At 32.1% G+C, this 20,830-nt stretch overlaps 1 protein-coding gene across 1 annotated transcript in view; it reads left to right on the forward strand.

Moving 5' to 3' along the window:
• The first annotated feature begins 949 nt into the window (after window positions 1–949).
• LOC149557727 (uncharacterized) overlaps window positions 950–20,830 on the forward strand; it is a 57,346-nt gene continuing 37,465 nt past the window's right edge. The window contains exon 1 of the mRNA XM_089830427.1: window positions 950–1,120. Within this exon, the coding sequence (XP_089686553.1) occupies window positions 950–1,120 (171 nt within the window). The remainder of the gene's footprint in view (window positions 1,121–20,830) is intronic.

Below are 20,830 nucleotides of genomic sequence, written 5' to 3' on the forward strand. Positions count from 1 at the left end.
AAATCATTTGGGAGTCATATGATACCTTACCTCTAGATGGTTGCCATCATATCGAATATGATAAATAGAGATATCAAAAAAAATACTTTAATTATGATGGTGTTAGTGAATTGGAATTATGAGTTTAACTCTTTTGGAGTGAGGTGGGTTATGATTTTTAGAAAGGTGGGCTTTTCACACAGATTCTGGGTGATTTTTTCCTTTCCTCTTTTTGGTAGTGGTGTGGTTTTTCATTGAAAAGTATTTGGAGTTTTTTAGAGAATGAAAACAAGTGAATTCTATACAAATATTATGGGGGGAAAGAGGAAAAGGGTGGAGCCACCTAGCTGCTCCCAGTGGAAGAATAAGTTGGAGGTGTGGGACATTTTAAGGCATGGAAATTTCACAAGGTACATGGAAAGGCTTAGAGGAAATAATCCAAAAATTATGCACTAGTTCATTAAATCATGGAAGGATGGCTCTATGATGGTTGGGAACCAGCATATGGATGTCACTAAAGAAGTCATTGCAGAGGCTATGGGGTTAAACATGGATGGGATTAATTTTTTATCAAGAAAGGAAGCTTTTGAACAAGGCTATCGATGACTTTGTGGAGATAGAATAGGAGAGAAATAATTTGGTCAAAATAGGTAACTAGTATTAGAACCCATCCTCTATTTCTTGACCATGGAGTTTTGTGCTCTTTGTGATTATGGAATATCTTATTTTGGATGGGAGATTCACTAAGCTGTATGGGTATCATTTTAGGTTGGAAAATCATTTTTGACATGATGTTAGGATCAATTTTCCTTTTTATCTTCTAAAAACTCTTAGTATTTCTACCCAGGCCATTCAGAAAGACTCAAATGGAGAGCATTAATTCCATGAGGGTCTCATGGTCTTGATTATGAATTTGTTAAAGTCCAAAAAATATTTAAAACCTAGGAGTTTGGAAGGGGCTGATTAGGATATGGAAGGGAGTATCCTGGATAAGGGCTATGATTTTGAGACTCAAGATGAAGCTAAAGCGGGTTTGGGAAGCTCAAAAGAGGGCTCAGGTGGAAGTTCAAAAAAGAAGAAAAAGACTGTTGAGGATGATGACTCTGAACGGGACTCAAAAAGTAATTTCATGGAGGAAATTGTGAGAGACCATTAAAATAAAGGTGGAGGCAAAGGAAATAGTAAAGGCTATCATGATGATTGGGTCTCTCCTCCTTTTGATAACAACCCTCTGGAAAAGAAAATAATTAAGGCAACAAGCTCAGACAGGTAAAAAAATAAGAATGATGGGGATTTAGACAATGAGGATGATGGTGAATAGGGGCATATGTCAGATTTGGATGATAAAGTTGAAAGTGGGCTTGGGTCTTCCAAGGATTTATTTGGAAACCCAAGTTCAATTCTTAAGGATATTGGTATCCTCAAGCATCAAATGTAGCTGTTGGGAAAGGAAATGGAGCAACTCAACAAAACTTCCAAAGGGGAGCAGACATTGGGCCAACATATTGACAAACTTTTAGTGGTTATTGGGGATATAAAAGAAGTGAAAAATCTCATGCATAAGATACCAATGCCTAAAGAAAAAAAAAGGGTCATGGATAAAGATATTAGCAACATTCAGGGGAAGGTGTCAAAATTGGAAACCGAGCTGGGTAATTTGGATAAACTATTCAAATAGCTAGCGGACAATGTGAGTAACCTCTTGAAGAGGAATGAGTGTGACAAGGGCCAGGACTCCCCACTGGAGGCAGAGACTTAGGGACCAAGAAAACGTACCTATGCTCACTCTAAAAATAATAAGGAAGTTAGTAAGAAGGACGAGGTGAAGGTTGCTGCTAAAAATATGCAAACTCTGGTGGATCAGGCTGTTGGCCTAATAAAGGCTTCTTAGCCGGTCAGTTGTTGTTCTTTTGCTATACTTTTGTTGTTTTTTCTAGCTCTGTCTTGTGTGACCTCATGAATGTTTTTGTTCGAGGTTTGTTTCATGTTGTTCTGTGCTTCCTTTCTCTAATGTTATTTTCTCTTAGACTTATGTTGATGTAAAGGTTTCAGGTCCTTTAAAACATATTTTTACTTAATCAAAATAGTAAACTAGAGAAAGAAAATGTCAATGTGAATCAAGAGTAGAGAAACAAATAAGAGAAGGCGCATTGGCTAAGATTATGCCTGAATTATAAAATAAACAAAAGAAAACATTTTTTTGAGAATCATAGGAACCTATTCATTCTTAAATTCAGAATATTCATGATTCTACAAAATAAGATTGAGGTTGTTGTACAACAAAATTGATTGTTATGGAAAAGTATTTTTAGATTAACTACTAAAGGAGTTGAATAGGAGAAAGAAGTGGAAAAAATGACCATTGAAGATGATCAAAGTGATGAAGAAATATGAGTCATTCTGAATCCACAAGGAAACATATCACCTATTCATGTCACCACAACTAACACCTCAGAAGTTGAGGAATAAGAAATGGAGAAGCAAGAGAAATAGGAACAAGTTAAGGAAACCAATGTAGAAACTTCTATTATAGGCCAATAAGGACCACATGTCTTAGGTTCTTAGGATGCTAGAGATAAGGCAACTGAACAAGAAGGAAAGAAAAAAAGGAACATAGTGTCAAGTGCTACCATTTATGTTTCAAGCATTGAATTTCAAGCAAGACCAAGTGGTGACACCTCATCACCTACTCTTACTATAGTTGTATTGAGGGAAAAATATCCAAAGAAAAGTATGGGAAAAGAGATAAAGGATAGTTCTCCAAATAATACTATTAGCTTAGATGAAGTAATTGATATGCCAAAATGGGACCTAGCCAGTCTCACTTTTGACAAAATTGTCATCTTATAGGACATATTAGCAAGTAAGAAGCAACAAGAGATGAAAAGAGAACATCAACAAAAACAAGTGTTGCATGAGATTAAAGACATATTTTTTGATGTGTTTGATATTGAGACCATTGATCAGAAGGCCCCTATTATCTCTTAGTTGACACAAATTGTTGAAAAGGTCAACACTAAATATATTGAGGAAAATAAGAAACTAATGGCCTGGTCTGAAAAGAAATTTGAGATGAGAGTATTTGAGAAAGTTTCTATTGGCATTGTAGATAGAAAATTTGAATTTGGAACTTAAAAAAAAACATTGAGGAACTTGTATGGAACATACAAGATCTATACAACATACTTTGTGACATGCCTAGATTGACAAATGAATTTCAGACAAACATACAAAAGATTCAGGTTGACATGAAGCAATCAGGAGAATCTATCTTAATCGGTTAAATTAAGCTTAATGCACTATGAAAAATTATTGTTTACACAAGGGAGGTTAGCCTAGCTACAAAAAATAGATAGAAGAATGAGGGCCAAATTGATCTCTATCTAGTCAATGTTGATAACGCATTTGGAGATTATGCAACAAGAGTTGATTTCAATTAAAGATCTAGTGAAAGGAGATCATATTATTTTGATTGCTGAAAAATTAATTGACTTAGTGGTGAATTTGTAATTAAATATTCATGTTTTGGAATCAGTAATAATGATATGGGATCATGTACTTTCTATGATCAATCAAAACCATAAGCCACCCCTACATCAAAAGCAATAGACATAAGTGTTAAAAACAAGGGGAATAGAAGATAGATTAGATGATTGATATGGAGTGATCATGATTAACAAAATATAGGGGATAAATGAATAATATAGTTATTTCAGAGAGCAAAAACAAAATAGGGTCTGATAAAGTTACAGTCAGACTAATTTGAATCATGTAAATTGTAAAGTATATATTGTATTGTATAGAAGATTTTGAAGTTCTACAAGAATAGAGTCATAGGATTAGAGGGAGTACTCTTATTGTTTTATTTTAAATAAGTAATCATGAAAAAGTGTCTTTTCCACTAATTTCAAAGGGGGAGATTATTGATATCTCTAAGTCTTGTTATCTATTAGTGTCAAACACTTAGTCACATATAGGGCAGAGTTAGACAATCATCACTTCGATCGGGCTACTCTATATAGGGTGAGTCATGTAAAGACTTATAAATAATCATGTATATGCTAAGATCTATAGGATTCAAGCAAGACTTTGGTTGCTAATTGTTTTTAGTACAAGCCAAGTATGATTAAGGCTAAGAAACATAATGGAGAACAATTGTACAACTCACCATCAAAAATAGGATTTGTCAAGTAACACATAGTGAATATTGAAGTCCAAAATGATACAAACTTTGAGGTAAACCATTTCAAGACAATTTGGACATGATATATTTAAAAACCATAGAGTTTTTTTATAGAGACTTTTACACATTTTGACATGGATCACTAATCCCTATGAGGAATGAACAACTAGTTAAATGAAGAGGAGAAAAGGGAAGCATCTAGGAGACTCAACAAAATTCTTTAAATAAAAAGATAAAAATCCTATTTTATATAGAGGAGTGATTTATCATATAAGATATTATGAAGTGTGCAAAGGAAGAAAAGAAGTTAAATTTTTTATGCTTCATGCAAGAGAGAGTTGTGAAGAATAGAGTATAGTGACCTAATGAAGTAGTGAAGGACTGAGAAAAGCTATATTAGATTGGAGATCATATCAGATGGAAAGGAGGAGATCCATAATAAGCAATTAAAATGAAAACCAAAGGTTCAAGTAGTGAGTCAATTTCAACAAATTGAATCAAGGAAAATCTCTTAATGGAGTAGTTTTAACAGACCTTCATAAATCTCCTAATAGACTCCTTCATTGGAAGTGTAAAATCCTTTAACAAGGAAATACCTAATAGTGTTAAATTCCTTTAGCATGGAAAACCCCTCATAGGGTAGATTATTAGAAGTGATCAAAATTGTAACCCTAATAGGTTAACTTTGTTACTACAGTAGTGAAGATTTGTGGGTGTCATCCCCACCCTAGTTTTACCTTCACCTTGGATGGTTTCTAGGTAACCAAATAGTTTGTATTTTGTGTTTATGCTTGATGAATGTGATTAATAGATAGATTTACTTATTATAACATTTGATTTACATGTTATGTTAATCATATACTAGATATGAGAAGGTCAATATGGTGAATACTGTAAAATTATTTTGAAGGATAATTTTTTTATAGATCTTGATTCACATGCCCACCCTCTTAGTATCTTAGTTTCCTAATTAAAATTCCAACAAATATTTATTATAGGGAAAAACACAAAATAGGAACTAAAAATATTACATTTTTTTAGTTTAGATATATGTTAAGAGTCTAGTATAAAATAAAAGTGCCAAACTAGAAACCAAAGTATATGCATCACTACAGCATGTAATTAACCTATGGTCCATTTAGGTCATTGTTTATAACATCAGGCCATTAAAAAATAACTATATATAACTAAAAAGATGGAATTTTATATAGAGATATAACAACATTACTTATTCCCCAAACCATGCTATCCATAGAAGAGGACCTTCCACCCATTTGATCCTATTGGCTCCATTTATGATGAGAGTAGTTGGATTTTTCATTAATAGCTTTCATGCAAGAGCTAGAGCCCATGGAACAACACTAGCCATTACAAAGTGAGGTCTGCCAACATTAAAGTCATGAAAATAATCTGTAACAATAATAATTTTTTTGATATTAATATGATTATTCAAATTGTTGATACAACTACTTATCCTTGATTTATTAGTAGTAGGTGTGAATGCACTAGTGGGGGATTAATTGACTTTCTTCTTGTAGTTATTCAATTCATTGAGTTCCTTTCTTTGTTTGATCTAGTTGAGCATGTCCTTTGGAGTGCAATCAAAGTTCAAGGGTTCCTTATCACTTTTTTTACTTAATAGTTGACTTTACCCTTTGGAAGTATCTTGGTGCAAGAACAAGTGATCCTCATCAATTACTTCTCCTTTACTTTATAACTGATAGTGATGTACATACAAATTTTATGCATAGTGAGTCTCTACAGAGACTCGGTAACGATCCTAGTCCTAACTTTAAATATCTTATCATTCCTAACTATGCAAATAAACAAATGAAAATAAAATGAAAGAATGTCCTAGAATATGTTAAGCTATTTTTAGAGACTAGAGATGTTACCCAAATAGGCTTGAAGGATATGGATGTCATATCTAAACGGGATACCAAAATAGTTACAAACCTCCTTGGAAAATTTATATTTGAAGAAAAAGTGGATAATAGATTCAAGCTGGGATATAACCATATGAAGTCTCTGATGATCTTCCATACGTAGTTGATTTGATTCTAGTTGAAAAGTCATGCAGAAGAACAATGCACAGTATAAGATGATAAAAATTTCTGACACTTGGACTCTACGAGCCAATGACATGTAATTATTATTCTATTTTCAAATTTTCTTCTCAATTTTTCCTCTCATCTAATCTGTCATGCCCAAACTACAAGGGCAAAAACACACACAATCTTTTTTTTTTTTTTTAATTTCTTTTATAATAATTAGATTGCTCAAATTTTTAATCTGATTCTTGCAAGAGAAGTAAAGGTTCACTACAATTCATCTTAAGTTTAAAACTCTAGTGGAGGAATACATCGTTAAGATTGATATCGATCATAAGATACGTTATTTTATTAGCTTACAACAATATGAAACAATTATTTAAATGATAATTTAAATGTATTCGAGATTTAGTTTAATTGAAAGGTATCTAAATCAAAAACAACTATAAATCTCTTTGACAAATATTGATTAACAATCTAACCGATATTGTAAAGTCACTTTTAAGAAAAAAGATTAACTAAAATTAAAACTGAATATATTTATCTAAAATCTATTAACTTTAAACATTTCAACTATCTAATCTTACTAAATTTAAATTTCATTTACTAACAACAAACTAAATCTAATACATACTAACTAAATATAAATCAATAATACATTAAAACTAGTTTAGAAAAACCATATTAGAAGAGAACTTTAGTTCCACAATTTAAATGATGATAGATCCTATAATTTAGCATGATACATAATTTATAACAAAATTAAACTTATCCTTTTAATTCTAATAAAATCACCATTCAATTAATGCCAAATTAGAACTATAATTGCTACTAAACTATATTAAAATATATATCTATTTAAAAATACTAACTAATTAAAACCTAAACTATATTACATTTAATATTAATTTGATACTAAACTAACTTAATTTGATATAAAATAACTAAATTTACCTTTACAAAGTTAAACAAAACTAGATTAAAATAACAACTAACTTTAATGACTAATACTAAAATGAATATTACTAAATTAAATATATATATTAAAACTTAAACAAAAGACTTGCATAAGTTAAGGCTAACAAAAAAAGATTAAGAAATTAATTTAACATAAATTGGACTAACTTAAAAACTTAAATACTTTAAACTAATATAAACTATACTTACAAAACCAACAATAGAAAAGCTAAAACAAACTTTCATAACCTAAACTAATTAACTATTTAAATAAGTTTTAAACTAACTACTAACACCTACATCTAACCTATACTAACTCTCCCTCACATCTTACCCTACTCCCTTAACTTATATCTAACCCAACAACATACCTAACCACCCCCACAACTCTCCTCCCAACCAAGCTTGGTGCGATTTCCCAACTTCCTACCTTGTCAAATCAACCCCCTCCTTCTCGATCTGCGCTTCCCAAGCGCTGCCATGAAGGACAGGGCTCTACCCAACATGCGCAGAGTTTTCCTAAGGTGGCGATCAAGATAAAAATGGAGGGAAAGGAATGAAAAAAGAATGTTTGAAAATTTAAATGCCAAACCAAACTCAAGGTAAAAAGAAGACCATCATTTTCCAAGAAAGCTTTCCCCTTGCACAAAGATGAGATGGTGACAAGGTGACGTCACCCAACATGATTACCATTAGACATTTTTAAAACAAAAGTCTTATCAAGCCCTATACAAGGAGCTACGCCCAAAAAGGGTAGAAGGAAATAACATTAATTACATAAAGTTATATAGGTAGATTTTGGGATATTTAGAAATTTTAGGCTATATAGTATTTTATATAATGATTAAATTAAAAATGTATAATTTTTGAATGATATTAATTCTCTGATGATATTTAAAATATAAAGGAATCTCAAAAGATTCTCTGTCACCAAAAGGATTTAAATTTGGTCTCCCATACAAAAGGCAGAGAGTTTTACTCTCTTGCAACTCTTTTTTTTTTTGATGAAATTTTCTAAGTATATAATTTTCAAGGCAAGTATATATATATTTTTAAGGTGTATTTTTTTGAATAGATTTAAAACATTGATACCAAAATCATTTGATCTCCTATAAGCCTTAAAATGGAATAATTCAACCTTTTTCAATCATTTCTTTTAAATGAAAATCCATAAAGCCTAATTACAACCTTAACATACCAAGAATATGAATTATCCATTTTATTCAATAATGCAATAGCTATTTGATTCAAAAATCATGAATACTGAATCTACATGCATGATCATAATTTTCATTTTCCACATACAAGAAAACTTGAAAATTTGCCAAGTTAAATCAACATCAAATCCATCCTACTTTTGATATGCATCCATCTAAATTTGAATCACGATTAAATCACATGATAACCAAAATATACTCAAACACCAATTTTTTTATTGGCAAACTTGATTCAAAGGCTCAGCCGGGAAAGAACCAGGAAGAAAACCCGACTTTGTTGCCATTTACAACAAGGTTTAAAATACAATTTACATAGGATATCAATCCCAATTTTCTGCAATTTAATCAAATTTTCTTCATGACCCTCATCAAGGGATTTATAATGTTTTCTGCAACACATTTCTAGACCATGGAGGGAACAGAATCTGATCGGGTGACCAAAAGCATGACCAAGAACAATTCAAACATGCATATTCATAGAAGGTTTTCATAATAATATCCACAATGAATCAGCACTAGGGAAAGGTGGATTCTTCCAACCAAGAGAAGTCAAGCACAACACCAAATAGATGCCCAATCGGGCCTATAAACCCAGAACTTGCGTTCTTCCATTTCAACATACCATAATCATACAAGGTTTGTGCTGACAAGTAGGGGCCCATAACACCCTACCCTTTCTCCCTCTTCTCATCCTGAGAAGAGACTCTACACTAGTTGGAGTCTGACTAAACAGACCTTTCCCAAAATTGGTCACTTTTGCCCTCTCCAAGGGTGAGTAATACCAAAACACCCATGCAAGAAAAACCTCAAAATTGAAAACATAAACATGAAAGGAAAACATCCAAAATAACATGATTTTCAAAGCTTCCCAACATACCCACAAACATACAAACATTGAAACAACAACAAGGTAGCATAAGCATGAAACAAGAATGAAATCTGAACAAGGGAGATGACAATTCCTACTTACACAAAGAGGTAATGGAAAATGAATAAGTTTGAGTAGAGCTTCCCTTTCCTTGCTTCAATCTTCAAGAACTCCTCTCTAAATGTAGAGATTGGGTAGCAACCTCCACTAGTCCAAGAAAGGGCTCTAAATAAGCCTCCAACTCAACCACCCAAAGGAATCAATAACTACACCCACCCACTTACAATTCTAGAGACTCCTAACTCAACCCACACTATGGTTAAACACTAAGTGGAGGTGAGGTGAGGTAACTGAAGATAACCACTTGCAATTTTCGCACAAAGGTAAAATGAGACTTTTTGAGTGGCCTCAAAAGTCAAAAAAAGGGGCTTAGGGGTTGGAAAAGACCCCTAACCCATACCCATACCCTTTGGGTATAATAATTTCATGTTTTAAGCCTTAGGAAAAAGGTTTAGAGCCAAACAAAATCTAGCAATAAAATAGGACCATCTAACTACTCTAACATGCAGATTAAGCACTAACTCGGATTAGGGATGACTAACCTCGATTAAGAACCCAATTAGCAAAAGATACTAACTAAATCCGACCTAGGTCCAAAGGTTACACAGCCAACCCTAATCAGCACACTGAAGAACATAAACAATTCGCAAGTGTCAAGCGACACTAAAAGAACATAGTTACGAACATTAACATTTACTGATCACATAAGGATACATACATACATCTCACAATACAATACTTGAATTACGAACAACAAGGTTTCCAAAATTAGCACATAGAGATCAGTTATGTTCCTCTGTAGGGTTTCTCAGCTAAATATCTGCACACTCATTGCACACATTAGTAGTCCCATAAAATCACATGTACATATATGTATACATATCAAAAATCCACATAAATTGGAACATACATCATTCAGGGTTTTCTTTCATCCTACTTAATTCTTAACCATTTAAAATCTCTTAAATCAAAGTATTAATCTTACATTTACTGATTTCATTAACATACATATACATATAACATAAAATGACAACCAGAAAACATCTAAAAATAACATCACACATCATGTAATAATATGATATGTTCAAGTATCTGAAATTGTCTCGACATCCCAAGCCGTGAGTAACAAAAGATAAAGTAACAACTAAGGCTACAAAGAGTCGAGGCGAGGCCTCACATAATCTCACATGGAAATCTAATTGGGAAAAAATGATATGGGTGTTCCCAAATACCTAACCAAATGAGTGGGATCACCCTAGAAGAAGCCAAAGCTACTTCACCAAGAGAAGGGTTTTTCATCAAAACATTGTCTATAATATTAGGAAGTACTTATGGCATCATTCTTAGAGTGACAACTAACACTAAAATAGAAAAGTGTATTTGAACCCTAATTGAATCTTCATTTTGCCTCTGTTGTTCTTATTATAATGGTATAATCGATATGTCCTCTTAGTGGAGAATGTGAGCTGTGAAATGCTATAACATATGAAAGGAACTATATGTTGCCAAGATGAAGATGGAATCATTTCATTCTTCTTATTTGAACAAGTAAAATTTTTCTAAGCTATTGCATGTGATGTTTTATGTTTCCTTTTCTATTCTTTTTTGGTAGTTAAGAGTAATAAATGCAACAAAAAATTTCCATTATTGGGCATGCTTTGATAAAGGAGTTTTCTAAGAAGTGTAGGTATTAAGGAAGATGATGGTATCATGAATACACCTTTTATGTGGATGCAAGGAGATAATGGAGAGAACACTCTTTAGGCATTAAATTTCCAAGGAAAGAGTATGCATCCTTGAATGCAATAGAGATTTGATGCTTCTATACTAGGGGTGCAATCATATATTTACCAAGAAATGGATGTTGTAGAACTTCATGAAATGAGGAGTGTTGATCCCTCAAAATAGTTGTTGCAGTTTCAATAGCAGCAATATCCATTTCAGTGTAGAGTGAGTCTCCAAATACCAAGGAAGGTTTTAAAAGCCCAACTTATTTCACTAGAGCCATTAGAGTCAAAATCCTCAATGCCTTTTGTTATTAGAATATCAAGTAGAGGAATAATCCTTTTTATTTAGTTGTTATTGTAGCCTATATTTTTTCAATTTCATCAAGAAATTGATCACCATGGTAGTAGGTAACATTATAGAGGCTCTTCAATAATGTTTGAAACATTTAGAATGTATCATCTCTAATTTTCCTTGAGGAGTCAAGAACCTTCCAAACAATAAAGCTTAACAATCTCTGTATTTCACATTTTGGAAGTCCATGTCACATATACACCTCTACTAGCATAGTTAAATATCCATCTACAATGGATGGATCTGAGGACTAGCACTACATAGAAATAACAAAACTTTCCATTCAATAAAATTACTAGGCTAGAAAAGATTAAAGAATCTTTTTGACTTAATTCCTTACATTTGTCTCACCTTTTCAATGATCGAAAAACTAATGTATGGGAATGCAAAGTGGATAGAAGAATAAAATATGTGAGCTACCTAATCTATACAAGCTAGAAAAAGATCCAATTTAGTTTGAAGAAGATTCATAAGAGCAATTTTTGCAATCATGACCCTAGATTGGCTCCTCTTTATTGATCACTTCCTCCCCTAGATCGGAATTCAAAAGCACTTCCAACATGAAACTTAGAAATTGGAGGAGTTTAAGGATCTACTAGTGAATAACAATATGGTATTCTTGTGGTAGGATCAAGAAAAAGATAATTAATCAAGTTTACAACTCGATCACTCATATTTCTTACTTTGTAATCAAAGCATGGCATATACAACACAGTAGACATGGCATTTAAGGAAGCCCATTGGATTGCTTCCATTGAGTCCTTGGTACAAGATCCACACTTGGTGGTATATTTCCTTGTACTATATTGGTTTGGATGGTAAAACATATATGTTTCACTAATGACTAATAACTCTTTATTTGACTCCGTAGATTGGTTGTATCTTTGAAGATTGCTTCCAAAATGTTGTAGCAATTCAACATATTAACCTGGATTATTTCCAACATGTTTTCTACATTCTGATAACAAAGTAAAAATTATTCTAAAATGTCTTTGAAATTATTTGTATATTTCTAAAAGGTTTTCCATAATTTTTCCACTTATTTGTTAATGTTCTATTTTAACCAGTTGAATTGATTAGCCATTTCCCTAGTTATATTTTTAGAAACTAGCATGATATTTTATCAATGGGAAGTTTCATTTTATAAGCTATAATGATTTTATTTTGTCTACATTTCATATAATTTCTTAATAGTCAATTCCATTTTACAAGCTATTATGATTTTATTTTGTGTGTTTCATATTTATTGAGAAATTTATAAGAATCAATTGCAGACAATCTAATGGTTGCTATCTTTAGCTTCTAAATCTGAGTAGTATTTTTATCTAGTTTAAGTTTCTTTATTGAAGGCTTTAGTTTTTTTAAAAAATTGAGATGATGGAGGAAATTATTTTACTCAATCAAGCTTTATTATAGCACTTGAGTGATTGGAATCTTCAAACACATAAAGTGGAATTATTAATGTGATAATTTATTGAATGTTACAACACTATTCAACTTATCTTTGTGTTGCTAGAAACTTGGAGTCTGAGTAAGAACATAAAGTTATCCTATTAATATGGACTTACTTAGAATCTAATTCATATTAGAAATTTGGACTCAGTTGGAGATTTTTAAACTTGGAGAAGAATAGAAGCTAATTTTATGATGGAAATGGATTCAACAAGAACATGAAGCTCAACTCTAAGTGAGCTATTTATACCATCAAAATTCAAAAAAATAAATGAGGTAAATCTAGATATTTAGCTTGGCTTTTGGGAGTCTTGGATGCTTTAAAGCCAAAAGGTTGAATAACTGATGCTTTGGTTCTAAAAACCTAATAGAGCTTAAAAAAATTTATAAAATCTAGTTTTGAATGCCATTGGATAGTAAAATTTAGTTTGTATCTTCAGGCTATGAGGTCTTAAATGTGGAAACTTGAAGGAAAATCTTGGCTAAGATATTTTGAGCCTTGGCCATTACCAGACCCTTTTTATGAAAATGACATGGTAATCTCCTTAGTTTAGAATAGAGAATTAAAAACTCAAAATAAAATAAAGAAAAACCTAAAGGGAAGATAGATTAAATAGACAAATATTTGGTTGATGCAAGATTGTTATTTGGTCTAGTAAAATCCAATATAAAGATGACTTTGGAACCAAAAACAAGGAAAATAATTTTGCTTCTACAATATTGGAGTAGAGTGGGCATTAAATATATTTATGATACTGATAGCTCCGAGATATACGTCACCTGTATTTTCATAAGTTAGAAATATTGTTGTTATAATGTGTATGCTACAATATGATATACCTAGGATTTTGTAGATGTTGAGAAAAGGGAAAATAGGTGGAGATAAATTTGGTTTTTAGTTTAGAAAAATGCAACTTGCTTTATTTCAGATCTTTTTTGTGAAAGAGGGTTGAAGAATTATCATCTAGGAAGTGTTATGATATGGGGGTATGCCAAAATATTAAAAATATTTTGAAGAAGTATTTTAGTAGATCTTAGGCTATTTTGTCAAGCTATCTATTCTTGGAGGTAGCTATTTTCAACTAGGAATTTTACATTAGTATAGATTAAATAGAGTACAAAACAAATAGAATAAATGGAAGGTAGAAATAAAAATATAGTACTTGCTATATTTTTCATGCAAAAAATTTACAAGATGAAGCACCTAAAATTGCACATTTTATTAAAAATCATACCTCTCCTATAACAAAAATTGCTATGAAACTCTAAGCTCAAGTGTTATGTCTTAAGAATTTGGCATCTCTAGAGTTCCTATTTGCAAAAACTATAATTTGAAAAGATGTTGATAGTAAGTATTAATTATTATTGTTGTATCTATTGAGTATTTTTCTCCTCTAAAAGTTTCCAAATATTACATTACAATATTTTTTCTTTGGTTATAATCAGAACAAAAAGATCGAAATTGTGTGATGGAGGAATGACACCTGTGGGAAGAAGAGAGGTGTAAGCTTTTGTGGCTGAAGACATTAAAGGTATCTAGAAACAAGTTTTCATGAAATGTTTGTATTCCTATTTAATAGGTCTATTTTTTTGGTGTTGTCTCACATTTGATTGAAAATGATTTACTATTTTTTCACGCACTAACACTCTTTACTAAATAATATAGAAGCATCTAGTAGTAGTTAAACATGCCCTCCCCATGTAGGATTTATGCGGGGACTTTGCATTCGATGTGGTGTGATGAAACCAAATTTAGATTTGGATGATCAAACTAGAGTTTCTCTTAAATATATTCATAAGGTATCCATTTTATGAAAGCTAATTGAATCATTTAGTTATTTGTTCAATTTCCTTGAATTGACTCAATTATTAAGAAAAAACCTTTTCTTAAATATTTTTACAAACTGATTGTTTGTAGATAGTACAACTAGTCTTAAGTTTTCCTTGTATAATTCCCTACATTGATCTTTCAATAAATAAAATTCAATTATATTTTTCTATAACTAAAACTATTTCATATGTAAATATTTTTTAGGATTTTGAGCTTACAGATAGACAAGTTGCATGGTTTCATGATAATGATCTGAAGAATTTACTACCAAAAAAGAAACTCTATTTAGTGTTGGATCTAGATTACACATCGCTCAATTCTGCTCATTTTGTTGAATTCCCCCATTGAAGAGGTGACATATGTCACATCAACTTACTTAAAGGGCATATCAAATGTTGAATTAGGTGTACTAGTCAGTCAGCTACCTGAATGATTTTTAAATATTATTTTAGTCTTTGAAATGACTTCTATAGTTGTAACGACTCATTCTTTAGTTACCTATTCTTTTTCCTTGATTGCACTTTTCAATGTCTATTAATAGCTCTAATTACCTTTGCTATTTTTTATTATTTTTTATTATTAGTCTATTTACTAATTATTTTCAATTGATTACTAAATTAAGATTGCTTCCTTAGACTTATTTATTCTTATTCACTGCTACATGGCTTGCAATCCTTTTTGTTCATTATAAGAGTTTCTTATTGAGTTGGTGCTATGACAATATTTTCAATCCACTTTTGTAAGTTAAACAAATCTAATTTGATGTCATTTTCCTCTTGAATGTTGATTTATTCTCTTTTAATGAGTGTTTATGCTTAGTGGTTCGATATGGATATTTTATTGTTGAAGAGTAATATTAGTGGATTATTATCCTTCTTTTTCTTCTATGCTTTATCTTTGTCCAACATATTGATTAGATACTTTATGTCCAAGGGTTTTGAATATTAGTAAAGAAAATATTTTAAGATTAAGAGATTAGAAGAGAAGAAAAAATCTTTTTTTCCTTTTTTTTGTTTGGAGAATGTAGATAGAGAGTGGAATAGAAATTGATTATTTCAGCAAGAATTTAAGAGTAGAGATGGGAGAGTTCCTCTATCTCTTGTGAAAACTAATAGTAAATTCATCACTTGCAAAGGCAAGATCTCATCTTTCATTCTAAAATCTGTATTTCTTGTCAATTTTCATGCCTCAAGATTTGTGGATTTTCTAACAAATTAGTCCTATTGTTGTTCTTTCTCTGGATTGTTTAGTTATGGTAGAATGGAGGAATAAGGAGTAGTTGGTAATACAAGATGTTTAGGTTGAGAATTTTTCAATGGTCCCTAAAATTCTTAGTAGGTTAATAATGATTTAACCAAGGTTCTGAATCTTGCTTTGGTAAAGCTTACATTTTGTGAACCATTTTTTCATTTTTTCTAATGAACCCTATTTACACCTTCTAACCATGTTGAATAGAATTCAAGATTTTTTCATACAAAGTGTAAATATTTGATCGTAAGGAAAATAAAATATTTGATCCTAATGAATAGTTTTAGCATCCACTTGATCATAAGGAAGAACAAATATTTGATTATTTGGCACCTCCACATGTTAAAAAGTGAGTATTTCAATTGATTGTGTTTCGTAGTTTTTCATAGATGTAATATTTTAATGGGGTTTGATGTTTTTATTTAATGCAAAGGTCTATTTTATTGACATAAATTATATAATCAATAATCATTTGTATCTTTTTTCTTAGAAGTTAGCACAAGAAACAATACTTGTGTGTGGCCAAAGTGCTCCAAATTATATTTTGTAAGAGTCTATAATTACAATAATTTAGAGAAGTGTAATTGAAATGAAATATAATTTTAAAATGCTTGAACAGAAGAATTTGAAATTGTTGAATTGTTATTGATAAAGATTAATATTATTGTTTTCCACAATAACTAAAATAATGTGTGTTCTTTAAGAAGAGTATATCATGTTATAGTGACCATGATCATGGTAGATCTAATGTTGGGAAGACAACTTTGTCAATTTTTTGCATTATTCTTTAAAGTGTACTAGCTCAATTGAAGAGTACCTACTTTATAAGTAGGAGGACGGTGGTTCAATTCCATCATGCCCTGATATGACTAAATTAATAATTAAATAAACTACCAAATATTCTTTTATATATACTACCAAATATACCATCATATATACTACCCAAAAAACTACAAAATATACTACCAAATCAACTAAGAAATATAATAACAAATCAACTACCAAATATACTACCAAATAAACTACTAAAATTACCAAATAAACTACCAAGTAACAATAATAAATGACTAAATCAATGATGTAATCAATGATTAAAATTGTTTAGTCATAAATTTGGTTGGGAGATAAATGTTTGGCAATAAACTACCATTGGTCACATGATTAAAATTAGTCACATATCTACAATTTTTAGTAGTTTATTTAGTAATATATTATTGTTTTTGTACTAGTGCAATGCTTTAGAAAATGAAGGTTGGATTCAGGTAATGAATCAGGAAATTGACTAGATTAAGAAGAATAATACTCTGAATTTAGTACCAAGAGCTGAAGACAAAAAATTTATTGTGGTGCATAAGCACCCTTCTAAGGACTCCCACCATTAAAATTTTGTTGTGTTGAACTTCTTATAAGAAGAATGTAAGTAAAATAAGAGCTTAAAAGCTCATTTTGTGTGTCTAGGTCCTAGAAACTCAAGTTTAGTTGGTTACTCCTTGTAAGTGTCACAATACCTCCATGAATGCATAATGAGTTCAATGACATGTTAGAACCCTAGGGATAAGTGTTTGGTTGGAATTTCAGCATATTTTTGCTTTAGGAGGGCCTTTAATGGTTATTTTCCATGTATGAGCAAAAGTTTCTCAAGCAGCAAAAAATTGTTAAAAAGTTGCTCAGCAACTTTTCTCTTTTTGTTTCCTAACTTTTCTAAGAGGCTAAAAACCCTAATCAAATACAAGAATGGTGGAGAAGGCTATAACTGTCTTGGGGAACCTGAATGCAAGGGTCAAAAAATGCCATTGCATGGCCATAGTACAGAATAGCAGATGGTACCTTGAATAACAGCGATAGTTTCTAGTTTTATTTAGTTTTTGAAGTGAATAGAGAAGAGTTTGTGAATTTTTTTGGATGGAATAGCGTGCACAATTTTAATACTTCCTTGTGTAAGCATTAAATTAGTTCTTTCAAGTTTTGCAAGTGTTTTATTAAATTATTTTCATCTATATAGTATTCTGTGTATTTTGGTATGCCATTTAAATAAAGGGTTGTATCTTTAGTTTCCACCATGGGAAAAACATTGGACCTTGAATTCCTAAAGTAAAAACCCTATTTTGGTTGTACACAAATGCAGGGCACTTGGATGCATGTGCAAATATATATTTTTTACCTTGCACTAGGTGCATACAGCAACACTCGACCAAGGAGTAGATAGCATAAAAAGAGCCTTAACAAGGTAGAGGAGTGGGTATCATGTTAAAATCTTTTGAGGGAGTTAAGAGGAGTATTAGGTGGTAAATTTTTGTGAAGGAGAGGATTGGAGAAGTTCAGTAAGGTTCTAAAAAGGTTGGAACAACAAGGAGTCCACAAAACCCTCAAAACCCTCATAATTTGGTCCTAGCATTGTATGGCTTGTTGAAGGCTTGAGACCCAGAAAATACTTGAGAGTGGATCATTTAAAAAAAAATTTCTTATTACCAAATGTGTTGAATCCTTGAAGGAAAGGAGGTAAAATTCCTACAAATCTGCAAGGAGGCCTAATTGGGGCTCCTCTAGTAGCCCTATTTGTGAAGAAACTCTTCAATTGGGTGTTAACCCAACCTTGAAATCATTTTGGTTTCATGGAATAAGTTATAAAACCACTTTAAAACTCATCTCAATCCCTTTTAGAACTTAGTAATGGTGAAGAACCCTAAATGACCCTTATAATACTTTAGGGAGTTGGTTGTTAGAGAACAAACTTGGAACATGAAGAGGTTGGAATTCATGACTTAGTGGGAAGGTTAGGAAGGTCAGGGGATCCTTGGGTGAGTAAGGAATCCTAGAGACCATTAGAGGTGTCAAAAGAAAACTTAAATCCTAATTGAGGATCAGGAGCATAAACTAGCTAGTCTATCCTAAGCCTCCCCATTAGAATGGTATTAGAGCTTGTAACGATCTGGGACAAAGCAAGAGTAGAGCATTATGAATGCTATCACCTAGTGAATCCAATGGGTCCCACACAATGGTAACCAATTATAAATTGGATAAGAAGGTCAAAGAACAAGAAGGGAATGTAGAAGAGCAAGAAGAAGACAACAGGTCTTAGAGAGAAAGATTGGCACAACTTGAACAGTTGTTGAATGAGGTTCAAGACATAATAGATAAAGTCAAGGATAAGATAGAGAAGAAAGAAGAGAAGGAAGCTAAAGAGAAATACATTGAGTTGGAAGAAGAAACCTTAACATCAAACCTTATTTTACTAGAAGAGCCTTTCTTGAAGGCAATCAAGGCAATAAATAGCAAAACCTTGGAAGGCATTCCTCTATTTAGTGGCAAGATGGATATTGATCTCATCCTAGAATGGATTGAAGGAATGGAGAACCATTTTGAATGTGATGGTGTCTTTGATGCTCAAAAATTCAAGGTAGCAAGGTCAAGGTTGAGAGGTACTTCTCTAACATGGTGGAAACTTGTTCAAATAAAGAAGGAAAAAGAAGGAAAAGGTGCCATTGTCACTTGGCAAGGAATTATGGCTAAAATCAAACAAGCTTACATTACTAAAGATTGTGAAATATAGCTGAATAGGAGGAGACAAAATCTATGGCAAATGGATGTGCATTCTTATATTGAAGAGTTCCAAAAGTTATGCTCAAGGTCTAAGGTGGTAGAAGATGAAAGCATCATATTAGCCAGCTATTTGAATGGACTCAATGCTCTATTCAAGAAGACATGAGCCTTGTCACTCCTAAAATAGCTCATCAAAGTTATCAAATGGCCTTAAAGGTGGAAGAGAAAGGAAAAATAAAGTAGGATTGTACTTCAATGAATAGACGAAGAGGTAGAGACTCTAGAGGAGGTCAAAGAGGTCATTCTAGTAGAGGTGGTGAATCAAGATATCAAGGGGAAACTAGACTCTTGGAAAAAAGTTCAAAAATTAGTTGAAGAGGATCCTTTGGTAGAGGAAGAGGCTCTCAAGGAAATAGAGGAAGATAAGTAGGAAGAAGTAGCTCCTACTTTGCCACCATGAAGTATTATCAATGTGGACAGCTTGGACACCCTACCTATAAGTGTCCTAATAAACCATTAGCCTCAAATAATAAGAAGATGGTAGTTTATGCCCAAGAAGATAGTAGCAACTCATGCCCTACTAAAGTCAGCAAGTTAGAATTAGAAATGGGTGAGAAATTAATGGTTAGGAAGGTACTTATAAGGAAGCCTAATCAAAGTGAACCCAAATAGAGGAGGGCTCTTTTTAGAGTCAGGTGCAAGATCCAAGGCAAAGTTTGCAAGGTTATAGTGGATTGAAGGTTAATAGATAACATCATATTAGAGGAAGTAGTAAAGAAGCTAAAACTTACAAAGGTTCCCCATGAAAACCCCTAAAAGGTGACTTGGATGAATCAAGAGCAATGTGTACTAGTTAATGAGCAGACATGGTGGAGTTTTCAATTGGAGCCTATAAGGAAAAAGTGCTTTGTGATATCTTTCCCATGGATGCATGCCATCTTCTATTGGGAAGACCATGGAAATTTGATAGGAAGGTGATCTATGATGGAGAGGAGAATTCCATTTCTTTCAAGAAAGATGGAAGGACTTTCAAAATTTAGTCCTTAATAGAGAATGAAGGGAAAACTTCTAAGACACCTAGTGTGTTGCTTAGTAGTGGTAAGGAGTTCTTGCAAGCATTATAGGATGCAGAGACCATAGGATGTGCTATCATGGTGAAGCTAAAGGAGGAAGACAAGTTGCAGGTAGTACCTCTTGAAATGTAGTAGATTCTTGATTATTTCAAGGACATTATATCAGATGGTACACCAGTAGTACTACCACCCAAAAGAGCAATCAGCCACCAAATTGACTTTGTACCTAGTGCATCACTACCTAACAAATAATCCTATAAGCTTACCCTAGATCAGAATAAGGAAGTGTCAA

This window comes from Cupressus sempervirens, chromosome 5, assembly GCF_028749045.1.
Source record: "Cupressus sempervirens isolate cs-2001-9-10 chromosome 5, ASM2874904v1, whole genome shotgun sequence".
Taxonomy (NCBI): Eukaryota; Viridiplantae; Streptophyta; class Pinopsida; order Cupressales; family Cupressaceae; genus Cupressus; species Cupressus sempervirens.